Below are 12,190 nucleotides of genomic sequence, written 5' to 3' on the forward strand. Positions count from 1 at the left end.
CCAAATATCTTTGAAATGTTGTTATAGTACCTGCCTCAACTACTTCCTCTGGCAGCTCATTCCATAACCCTACCACCCTCTGTATGAAAAGGTTGCTGCTCAGGTTCCTATTAAATCTTTCCCCTCTCACCTTAAACCTATGTCCACTAGTTCTTGATTCCCCAACTCAGGGTAAAAGACTCAGTGCATTTACCCTATCTATTGCTCTCATGATCTTACATATATTCATAAGATCATCCCTCAGCCTATTGCGATTCAAGGAATAAAGCCTGCCCAACCTCTCCCTATAGCCCAGGCACCTGGAGAAACTTCCATATATGAAACACTGCTATTGGAAGATATTCACAATGCTTCTGATTTAAATCAAGAGTCTAGTGTTTTATGAATGAATGAATGAATGAATGAATGAATGAATGAATGAATGAATGAATGAATGAATACGTTTATTGGCCAATACAAGGAATATGCTAGGTGTAGAGTAGGAGGTGTAGAAATGGGCCATTCGGCCCATCAAGGCTATCTCTCCCTCCTAACTCCCATTCTCCTGACTTCTCCCCTTAACCTCTGACACCCGTACTGATCAAGAATCAATCTATCTCTGCCTTAAATATATCCACTGACTTGAGGCCTCCACAGCCTGCTGTGTGTGGCAAAGAATCCCACACAGATTCACCACAGATGGTAAATGTACTAACTTTACAATCGCATTTCCCCCTGCTTTGCAGGATGCCATTGTACCATGTATTGCCATTGCACCATGTATTTAAAACACTTCTATTAAATTAAAAGCTTTGAGACGTCTCTATGGTAAGGAAGGGGCATACCTCTCCCTGGCGTCGCCCAGCAACGGCGCGATGGGTGGCCAGGCCGCTGGCGCCGGGGAGAGGGTAACCATGGAGACCACGCAGCGGGTGGGGGCGGGAGACCGGGGGGGGGGAGGACGTGATGACGTTGCAGAGGGGGGCGAGCTGTCCGGCCACTCACAGCGCGGCGTGACGTCAGCACGTCGCCCGATGCCCCGCCCCCGCCCGCTGCGTTGTCTCCATGGTTACCGCTCCAGCGGCCTGGCGTGCGGGTCGGGTGGAAGCCGCCTGCTCTATCTCAGCGCCGCCGGCGACAAAGTGAGTGCCCGCAAGCCCAGCACCAGCACCAGCACCGGGAACCCACGTCAAAATAGTTATATTACATTAGTGGGTAGCTTATAACCCAGCATTTTGTGTGTGTCTTCGGTGTGAATATTGATTTCTCTAATTTCAATCACTCTGTCTGCCTGCCCCTCCTCCACCCTAGTCTAGTTGTTGGACTAGTTTCACCGAAGGTAGACACAAAATGCTGGAGTAACTCACCGGGACAGGCAGCGTCTCTGTGGAGAAAGAATGGGTGACGTTTCGGATGGAGACCCTTCTTCAGTCTGAGAGTCGGGGGAGAGGGAGTCTAGTAGAGATATGGAAGGGTAAGGCGTGAAAACGTCAGGTCGAAGCAGAAGCTGGATAAAATGCTGGAGTAACTCAGCATCTCTGGAGAGAAGGAATGGGTGACGTTTCATAGAAACATAGAAAGTAGGTGCAGGAGTAGGCCATTCGGCCCTTCGAGCCTGTACGCACCGCCATTCAATATGATCATGGCTGATCATCCAACTCAGTATCCCGTACCTGCCTTCTCTCCATACCCCCTGATCCCTTTAGCCACAAGGGCCACATCTAACTCCCTCTTAAATATAGCCAATGAACTGGCCTCAACTACCTACTGTGGCAGAGAATTCCAAAGATTCACCACTCTCTGTGTGAAAAAAAACGTTCTCATCTCGGTCCTAAAAGACTTCCCTCTTATCCTTAAACTGTGACCCCTTGTTCTGGACTTCCCCAACATCGGGAACAATCTTTCCGCATCTAGCCTGTCCAACCCCTTAAGAATTTTGTAAGTTTCTATAAGATCTCCCCTCAATCTTCTAAATTCCAGCGAGTACAAGCCGAGTCTATCCAGTCTTTCTTCATATGAAAGTCCTGCCATCCCAGGAATCAATCTGGTGAACCTTCTCTGTACTCCCTCTATGGCAAGAATGTCTTTCCTCAGATTAGGAGACCAAAACTGTACGCAATAATCCAGGTGTGGTCTCACCAATGCCCTGTACAACTGCAGCAGAACCTCCCTGCTCCTATACTCAAATCCCCTCGCTATGAATGCCCACATACCATTCGCTTTCTTCTATCGAGACCCTTCTTCAGTCTGAGAGTCGGGGGAGAGGGAGTCTAGTAGAGATATGGAACTGTCGAACTATCTGCCCGTGGGAGAAGCATGGTGGAAGAGAGAAGAAATTTTCTTGCCTTCCATCACAGTGAAGGGGTGTTTGGAGGAGTCACTGTGATGGATGTTTGTGTTAAAATTGTGTGTCTTGTGTCTTTTACTCTACTGTTGTGGCTGCGTGGCAAATGATTTCATTTTGAATGACAATAAAGGTAATTCAGATTCAGAAGGGTACATGAAAACGTCAGATCGAAGCAGAAGATAGACAAAATGCTGGAGTAATTCAGCATCTCTGGAGAGGAGGAATGGGTGACGTTTCGTGTCGAGACCCTTCTTCAGACTGATCAAAGCAGACGATGATAAGGAAATGCAGGATGGGCTCATTGTTAGCTGAGGGTTTCACTGTCGCCCTGGTGAATTTCATTCTCTGCAACTCGTCATCAGCTAGTCCACAGCCAACAATGGGCTGTTTCCTTTATCATCATTACTTTTTTGCATATCTTTAATTAATTTGTTCTAATATCTCTCCATGTCACCATCTATATCTCTCACTTCCCTCTCCCCAGACTCAGTCTGAAGAAGGGTCTGGACCCGAAACATCACCTATTCTTTTTCTCCAGAGATGCTGCCTGACCTGCCGAGTTACTCCAGCACTTTGGGTCTATCTTCGGTGTAAACCAGCATCTGCAGTTCCTGAAGGAACTGCCGATGCTGTTTTTGAAAAGGTATAAATATATACCGATCAGCCAAAACATTATGACCACCTGCCTAATATGCTGTTGGTCCTCCATGTGCTGCCAAAACAGCGCCGACCCGCCGAGACATGGAATCCACAAGTACCCTGAAGGAGTCCTGTGGTATCTGGCACCAAAATATCGGCAGATCCTTCAATTCCTGTAAATTGCGAGGTGGAGCCGCCCGCATTGGATCGGACGTTGATCCAACGCATCCCACAGATGCTCAATGGGTTTGAGATCTCGAGAATTTGGAGGTCAGGGCAACACCGTGAACACTTCCTCATGTTCCTCAAACCATTCCCGAACAATGTGTGCAATGTGGTAGGGCGCATTATCCTGCTGAAAGAGGCCACTGCCATCAGGGAATACCATTGCCAAAAAGGGGTGTACCTGGTCTGCAACGATGTTTAAGTAGGTGACACGTGTCACATGGACGTCCACATGAATGGCCGGACCCAGGGTTTCCCAGCCCAGAGCATCACCGGCTTGTTGTCTTCCCACAGTCAGTTCGGACCAGACGGGATAGCCTTCGTTGCCCTCGCGCATCGATGAGCCTTGGGCGCCCAACACCCTGTTGCCGGTTTGTGGTTTGTCCCTCCTCTTACCACTGTCGGTAGGCACTCACCACTGCTGACCGGGAGCACCCCACAAGCCTTGCCGTTTCAGAGATGCTCTGACCCAGTCGTCTCGCCATAACAATTTGGCCCTTGACAAAGTCGATCAGGTCTTTACTCCTGCCCATTTCTCCTGCATCCAACACATCAACTTCAAGAACAGACTGTTCACTTGGTGCCTAATATATCCCACCCCTTGACAGGTGCCATTGTAACAAGATAACCAATGTTATACACTTCACCTGTCAGTGGTCATTATGTTTTGGCCGATCGGTGTATATATATACATATATGGGAATGGCGTGACTGCTGGGTGGTGTGCACTCTGTCAGCGAGCCTTCCTGTTTAGACTACGAAGTGCTGGAGTAACTCAGCAGGTCAGGCAGCATCTGTAGAGAACATGGATAAGTGGTGTTTGATCAGACTGATTGTAGTATGGGGGGAAGTGCTGTAAAGGAGTGGTGGGGGCGGGACAAAGCCTGGCAAGTGTTAGGTGGATAGACTCAAAATGCTGGAGTAACTCAGTGGGTCAGGCAGCATCTCTGGAGAAAAGGAACAGGTGACGTTTCGGGTCGAGACCCTTCTTCAAATTTGGAGTCAGGGGAGAGGGAAACTAGAGGTATGAAAAGGTACAATCTGAAGAAGGGTTTCAGATAGGATACACAGAAGTATTTATCTTCAGTGTAAATCAGCATCTGCAGTTCCTTCCTACACAAGTGTTAGGTGAATACAGGTGAGGAGACAATGGAAGGGGCCCAGGACAGAAAGGTAGGTATGGGACTGGGAAGAGGACGTAAAATGGTTGCAATCAGGAGATCCGGCAGGCCTTGGCGCACCGCTGGCAAGTGTTTGGGAACCCTATCAGTTGGAGGCAGACTGTAGGCAAGGCGTAGTCATCACTATACTGACATACCTGTTAGCAACACTGCCCAACCTCAACGTCTCACTCTGGGAAAATGTAGAGTTACTCCAACCACTGTGATCTGCTGGTTAATTATTTACTTTGGTTACAGGTGGGTGGCAAAAGCGAAACCCAAGATGGATTGACCCTTAAACGATTCCCTAATCTGCCATAAACTGCAACAATTTGTGTCCGCCTGTTAATCTCCACTCTGTGGATTGGAACTTGATTTAAACACCTTGCATTAATCTTAGGATGCCAGTCGTGGCAACCTTGTGCTCCCAAGTGCAAACCACCCGGTTTAGTGAACAATAACTTCAATAAATTTCAATGCAACGCATATTAAGCTGTCATGCTACTAATTTAGCTATTGAAAGTAGCATTTATTTATATTAACACGTAAGAATACACGGATACAGAAATTATTTGCATTATATTCACCAGATAAAATTAACTGAGAGCATGTTCTCCATAATAATTTCTGGGATGATTATTCTGTAGTTATTTTGATCAGTCTTTTGACTGATTTTTTTCAGAGATCCGTCATCTCCATGCAGCTGATTATAGTACTTCAGCGCTTGCAACATTCAGCATCGCACTTCTTGCTACATTTCTCACGACAACTTGTTAACACTCATTTCTAATCCAGCAAAGACAAAGTGCTAGAAGAACCCAGAGGGCCAAACAGCATCTCCGCAGGGAATGGATAGGCAATATTTCTGGCCAGGTCCCTACTTCAGACTGATTGTAATGTAGAAACATAGAAAATAGGTGCAGGAGGAGGCCATTCGGCCCTTCGACCCAACACTGGCATTCATTGTGATCGTGGGTTGATTGTCCACAATCAATAACCCGTGCCTGCCTTCTCCTCATATCCCTTGATTCCATGAGACCCCAGAGCTCTATCTAACTCTCTTAAATCCATCCAGTGAATTGGCCTCCACTGCCTTCTGTGGCAGAGAATTCCACAAATTCACAACTCTCTGGGTGAAAAAGTACCTTCTCACCTCAGTTTTAAATGGCCTCCCCTTTATTCTAAGATTGTGGCCCCTGGTTCTGGACTCGCCCAACATTGGGAACATTTTTCCTGTAATGGGGTGGAGAAAGCCGGAAAAGAGAGATAGGGGCAGGGCAAAGCCTGGCAAATGATAGGTGGATACAGGTAAGGGATGGTGGGGGGAGGTTTGAATGGTAGATGAGTGGAGTAACTGACAAAGGCTAGAGATAAAAAGGAGACAAAGCGTGTCACACAAGGAGAGGAGTGAAATGTGAAGCCAGAGGGAGAATTATAGGTGGAAGTGGAGAGGAGGGAGTAAAGGGGCCAGGATAGTGGGTAAAATGGTCCACACTGGGGTACGGGTGGGGTATTGATTAAAACTGGAGAACTCAGTGTTCATACTGTTGGGATGTAAGCTACCCAACTGGAATATGAGGTGCTAATCCTCCAGTTTGTGTGTGGCTTCATTCTTTACAATGATTCCTTAGGGTCTTGTTTACATCTTGGCTTTACTTTCATTTCCCAAATAGAGTTTAATCAGAGAAATAATGGTAGTTTATATATTGTTCATGTTTATTGATTATTTTTGCAGCAGAATTTTTTTTTGTGAAAGGTTTGGCAATTTGAAGATATCTTATTAATACCTCTAGTGAGAAAATGCCAGAAAGTGTTATGATAAATATTAGTTTAACACTGGATTAGGGAGAAACAAGGAAGTCCAGACTCTGGTGTACACAAAAAGGACAAAAATGTGCTGGAGTAACTCAGCGGGTTAGGCAGCATCGCTGGAGGACATGGATAGGCGATGTTTTGGGCCAGCACAAAAAAAAAATTTTTTTAACTTTATTATTGTCACGTGTACCAGGGTATAGTGAAAAGCTTTTTTGTTTGATGCATCCATTCAGCGAAAAGACTATACATTATTACAATGCATAATAATATATAATGTATATATAATGTATAATAATCACAGTTTCACACCATTGCTAGCCAACAATCGGCCTATCGGAACCACCCTGCCTGATGTCATCTGTCTCCTGCTTCCAGTTCCTTCCCCCTACAATCAGTCTGAAGAGGGTCACAATCCGAAATGTCACCTATCCATTTTCTCCAAAGATGCTGCCGGACCCGCTGAATTACTCCAGCATTTTGTGTCTCTACGTGATTGCAATCAAGCCATCCACAGTATACAGATACAGGATAAAGGGAATAAAGTTTAGTGCAAGGTAATGTCCAGTAAAGTCAGAATAAAGATAATTCGAAGGTCTCCATTGAGGTAGATGGTAGGTCAGGACCGCACTCTAGTTGGCAATAGGATTGTTCATTTGCCTGATAACAGCTGGGAAGAAACTATCCCTGAATCTGGTGGTGGTTTTCATACTTCTCTACCTCTTGCCTGATGGGAGAGGCAAGAAGAGGGAGTGACCAGGGCGATCCTTGATTATGCTGCTTGCCTTTCCGAGGCAGAGTGAAGTGTAAATGGAGTCAATGGAAGGGAGGTTGATTTGCGTGATGGTTTGGGCTATGTCCACAATTCTCTGCATTATCTTGCTGTCTTGGATGGATTGTTCCAGAGCAATGCTGTGATGCATCCTAATAAAATGCTTTCTATGGTGTATCTATAGAGGTTGGTGAGAGTTGTTGAGGATATGCTGAACTTCCAAGGTCTTCTAAGGAAGTAGAGATGTTGGTGTGCCTTCTTGGTCATTACTTTGATATGGATGTTCCAGGACAAGTTGCTGTGATATTTACACCAAAGAACTTCAAGCTTTCAACCATCTCTACTTCGGTGCCATCAATGTATACCGGGGTATGTGTAATGTTTCGCTGCTTGAAGTTGATCACAATCTCCTTTGTCTTGCTGACATGGAGGTGGTTGTCTTGACACTATGTTACGAGGTTATCAATCTTCTACTCTATCTCGTGCGCTGTTGTCTGTGAATTTGTAAATGGAATTAAATCTGTATTTGACTGCACAGTCATGGGTGTTTAGGAGTAGGCTGAGAACACATCCTTGTGGGGCACCAGTATCGTGGAATTAAATCTGTATTTGACTGCACAGTCATGGGTGTTTAGGAGTAGGCTGGGAACACATCCTTGTGGGGCACCAGTGTGGAATTAAATTGGAAAGTGACTTGGTCACTTGGAAGGTTTGTGGTCTGTTAGTTGGTTAGTTGGGAAGTCAAGGTTTGTGGTCTGTTAGTTGGTTAGTTGGGAAGTCAAGGTTTGTGGTCTGTTAGTTGGTTAGTTGGGAAGTCAAGGTTTGTGGTCTGTTAGTTGGTTAGTTGGGAAGTCAAGGTTTGTGGTCTGTTAGTTGGTTAGTTGGGAAGTCAAGGTTTGTGGTCTGTTAGTTGGTTAGTTGGGAAGTCAAGGTTTGTGGTCTGTTAGTTGGTTAGTTGGGAAGTCAAGGTTTGTGGTCTGTTAGTTGGTTAGTTGGGAAGTCAAGGTTTGTGGTCTGTTAGTTGGTTAGTTGGGAAGTCAAGGTTTGTGGTCTGTTAGTTGGTTAGTTGGGAAGTCAAGGTTTGTGGTCTGTTAGTTGGTTAGTTGGGAAGTCAAGGTTTGTGGTCTGTTAGTTGGTTAGTTGGGAAGTCAAAGTTTGTGGTCTGTTAGTTGGTTAGTTGGGAAGTCAAGGTTTGTGGTCTGTTAGTTGGTTAGTTGGGAAGTCAAGGTTTGTGGTCTGTTAGTTGGTTAGTTGGGAAGTCAAGGTTTGTGGTCTGTTAGTTGGTTAGTTGGGAAGTCAAGGTTTGTGGTCTGTTAGTTGGTTAGTTGGGAAGTCAAGGTTTGTGGTCTGTTAGTTGGTTAGTTGGGAAGTCAAGGTTTGTGGTCTGTTAGTTGGTTAGTTGGGAAGTCAAGGTTTGTGGTCTGTTAGTTGGTTAGTTGGGAAGTCAAGGTTTGTGGTCTGTTAGTTGGTTAGTTGGGAAGTCAAGGTTTGTGGTCTGTTAGTTGGTTAGTTGGGAAGTCAAGGTTTGTGGTCTGTTAGTTGGTTAGTTGGGAAGTCAAGGTTTGTGGTCTGTTAGTTGGTTAGTTGGGAAGTCAAGGTTTGTGGTCTGTTAGTTGGTTAGTTGGGAAGTCAAGGTTTGTGGTCTGTTAGTTGGTTAGTTGGGAAGTCAAGGTTTGTGGTCTGTTAGTTGGTTAGTTGGGAAGTCAAGGTTTGTGGTCTGTTAGTTGGTTAGTTGGGAAGTCAAGGTTTGTGGTCTGTTAGTTGGTTAGTTGGGAAGTCAAGGTTTGTGGTCTGTTAGTTGGTTAGTTGGGAAGTCAAGGTTTGTGGTCTGTTAGTTGGTTAGTTGGGAAGTCAAGGTTTGTGGTCTGTTAGTTGGTTAGTTGGGAAGTCAAGGTTTGTGGTCTGTTAGTTGGTTAGTTGGGAAGTCAAGGTTTGTGGTCTGTTAGTTGGTTAGTTGGGAAGTCAAGGTTTGTGGTCTGTTAGTTGGTTAGTTGGGAAGTCAAGGTTTGTGGTCTGTTAGTTGGTTAGTTGGGAAGTCAAGGTTTGTGGTCTGTTAGTTGGTTAGTTGGGAAGTCAAGGTTTGTGGTCTGTTAGTTGGTTAGTTGGGAAGTCAAGGTTTGTGGTCTGTTAGTTGGTTAGTTGGGAAGTCAAGGTTTGTGGTCTGTTAGTTGGTTAGTTGGGAAGTCAAGGTTTGTGGTCTGTTAGTTGGTTAGTTGGGAAGTCAAGGTTTGTGGTCTGTTAGTTGGTTAGTTGGGAAGTCAAGGTTTGTGGTCTGTTAGTTGGTTAGTTGGGAAGTCAAGGTTTGTGGTCTGTTAGTTGGTTAGTTGGGAAGTCAAGGTTTGTGGTCTGTTAGTTGGTTAGTTGGGAAGTCAAGGTTTGTGGTCTGTTAGTTGGTTAGTTGGGAAGTCAAGGTTTGTGGTCTGTTAGTTGGTTAGTTGGGAAGTCAAGGTTTGTGGTCTGTTAGTTGGGAAGTCAAGGTTTGTGGTCTGTTAGTTGGTTAGTTGGGAAGTCAAGGTTTGTGGTCTGTTAGTTGGTTAGTTGGGAAGTCAAGGTTTGTGGTCTGTTAGTTGGTTAGTTGGGAAGTCAAGGTTTGTGGTCTGTTAGTTGGTTAGTTGGGAAGTCAAGGTTTGTGGTCTGTTAGTTGGTTAGTTGGGAAGTCAAGGTTTGTGGTCTGTTAGTTGGTTAGTTGGGAAGTCAAGGTTTGTGGTCTGTTAGTTGGTTAGTTGGGAAGTCAAGGTTTGTGGTCTGTTAGTTGGTTAGTTGGGAAGTCAAGGTTTGTGGTCTGTTAGTTGGTTAGTTGGGAAGTCAAGGTTTGTGGTCTGTTAGTTGGTTAGTTGGGAAGTCAAGGTTTGTGGTCTGTTAGTTGGTTAGTTGGGAAGTCAAGGTTTGTGGTCTGTTAGTTGGTTAGTTGGGAAGTCAAGGTTTGTGGTCTGTTAGTTGGTTAGTTGGGAAGTCAAGGTTTGTGGTCTGTTAGTTGGTTAGTTGGGAAGTCAAGGTTTGTGGTCTGTTAGTTGGTTAGTTGGGAAGTCAAGGTTTGTGGTCTGTTAGTTGGTTAGTTGGGAAGTCAAGGTTTGTGGTCTGTTAGTTGGTTAGTTGGGAAGTCAAGGTTTGTGGTCTGTTAGTTGGTTAGTTGGGAAGTCAAGGTTTGTGGTCTGTTAGTTGGTTAGTTGGGAAGTCAAGGTTTGTGGTCTGTTAGTTGGTTAGTTGGGAAGTCAAGGTTTGTGGTCTGTTAGTTGGTTAGTTGGGAAGTCAAGGTTTGTGGTCTGTTAGTTGGTTAGTTGGGAAGTCAAGGTTTGTGGTCTGTTAGTTGGTTAGTTGGGAAGTCAAGGTTTGTGGTCTGTTAGTTGGTTAGTTGGGAAGTCAAGGTTTGTGGTCTGTTAGTTGGTTAGTTGGGAAGTCAAGGTTTGTGGTCTGTTAGTTGGTTAGTTGGGAAGTCAAGGTTTGTGGTCTGTTAGTTGGTTAGTTGGGAAGTCAAGGATCCAGTTGCAGAGGTGAGTGCTGACTCTCAAGTTCCACGAGTTTAGAGATGAGCTTGGATGGAAGTTTGATTACAAATATCAATACATTGCTTATTTTCATGTTGAGCTGATGGCTAATATACAATGATACTAGTGTACCTGTTAGCTTTCCAAAGGTTGTCAAAAATGTGTATGACGCAATGCAGCAGTTTCTTTGTAAACTGTTAAAGTTTAAAGTACACTGTAATTTTCAACTTCTGTGAACAACGGTCGTCATACAGGAATTTGATATAAGTCTGGAATATTTCACAGAGCTGTGGCATGTCAAAGACACTGCTATTTTTCACTGTGATTCCCAATTGTCTGGCCAAACTTTCAGTTCATAGCTGCGCTACTCTTCAAGCCATGATGTAGTCAAGCATCAGGTGACACAGATGACTTCTTTAAAACTGCAATTTATTTTGCTGTCAACACATTTTTGTTATCATATATTTGCGTCAGCTGTGATTCAGATGTGGGTTAAAGCCCCGCTCCAGAGATCCAAATACAAAAATGTAGGCTGACAATCTCAAGCTGTACTGAAGAACTGCTTCACAGATGAAGTTGCAGTCTTCTGAGGCAGTAAACTGAGGTCCTGAATGTGTTCTTAAGTGAGCATAAATGATTCTGTGCTGCTCTTTTAAAGTTGAACAGAGATATTGTTTAAGAAGGAACTGTGGATGCTTACACTGAAGAGAGACGCACAATGCTGGAGTAACTCAACGGGACAGGGCCGCTGAGTGACTTCAGCATTTTGTGTCTATCTAGAGAGATATTGTTGGTAGCCTGCTCAATATTGATTCCTCAATCAAACCATCTCCCACTACTACTCACAAGAACAACAATGACATCTTGTCACTATTACATTGGTTTTGGGGGAATTTTATGCTAAATTGGTTGCCATTTGTCCAACGTTGTCAAGCTGGAAAGGGTAAAGAGAAGATTTACGAGAATGTTGCCAGGACTAGATGGTCTGAGCTATAGGCAGAGGTTGAGTAGGCTGGGCCTCTATTCCTTGAGCGCAGGAGGATGATGGGTGATCTTATAGAAGCGTATAAGATCATGAGAGGAATAGATCGGGTAGATGCACAGAGTCTCTGGTCCAGAGTAGGTGAATCGTGGACCAGAGGACACAGATTTAAGGTGAAGGGGAAAAGATTTAATAGGAATCCGAGGGAGATCTTTTTCACACAAAGGGTGGTGGGTGTATGGAACAAGCTGCCAGAGAAGGTAGTTGAGGCAGGGACTTCCCCAACATTTAAGAAACAGTTAGACAGGTACTGTACATGGATAGGACAGGTTTGGAGGGATATGTACCAAATGCTGTCAGGTAGGACTAGTGTAGCTATGTCATGTTGGCCGGTGTGGGCAAGTTGGGCCAAAGGGCCTGTTTCCACACAGTATCACTCTATGACTCTATTTTTTCTAACATTACATAGTTTTAGTTTAGTTTGTACTCTTAGTTGTAAAGCTATTTTCAGGTATTCTGTGGTCAAGAAAAATGGATATTGACTCACAACCTTTTTTATTGTCACAGGAGCAGCTGTAGATCTATGGTAACGTGGAGCAGTTTTGGCCTTCAGCCTAAACAGACCAATATGGAACGCCATATCCCAATTCACCCCTTACCTGAAGATATCCAACAGGTAAAACGATCTCAAAATTGAATGACATCATTATATTGAAAGCCTTGTAAACTGTATGAAAATAAGTGCCCTTCACTCTTGCCTACTTGTTATCACCATAAAACTATTTCTGG

The 12,190-nt window shown here is 44.6% G+C and overlaps 1 protein-coding gene across 1 annotated transcript in view; it reads left to right on the forward strand.

Moving 5' to 3' along the window:
* Positions 1–1,070: 1,070 nt before the first annotated feature.
* lekr1 (Leucine-, glutamate- and lysine-rich protein 1) overlaps positions 1,071–12,190 on the forward strand; it is a 118,023-nt gene continuing 106,903 nt past the window's right edge. Inside the window, exons 1-2 of the mRNA XM_078410106.1 lie at positions 1,071–1,121; positions 11,969–12,077. Coding sequence (XP_078266232.1) covers positions 11,985–12,077 — 93 coding nt within the window. The 5' untranslated portion in view covers positions 1,071–1,121; positions 11,969–11,984. The remainder of the gene's footprint in view (positions 1,122–11,968; positions 12,078–12,190) is intronic.

Source organism: Rhinoraja longicauda, chromosome 13, assembly GCF_053455715.1.
Source record: "Rhinoraja longicauda isolate Sanriku21f chromosome 13, sRhiLon1.1, whole genome shotgun sequence".
Classification (NCBI taxonomy): domain Eukaryota; kingdom Metazoa; phylum Chordata; class Chondrichthyes; order Rajiformes; family Arhynchobatidae; genus Rhinoraja; species Rhinoraja longicauda.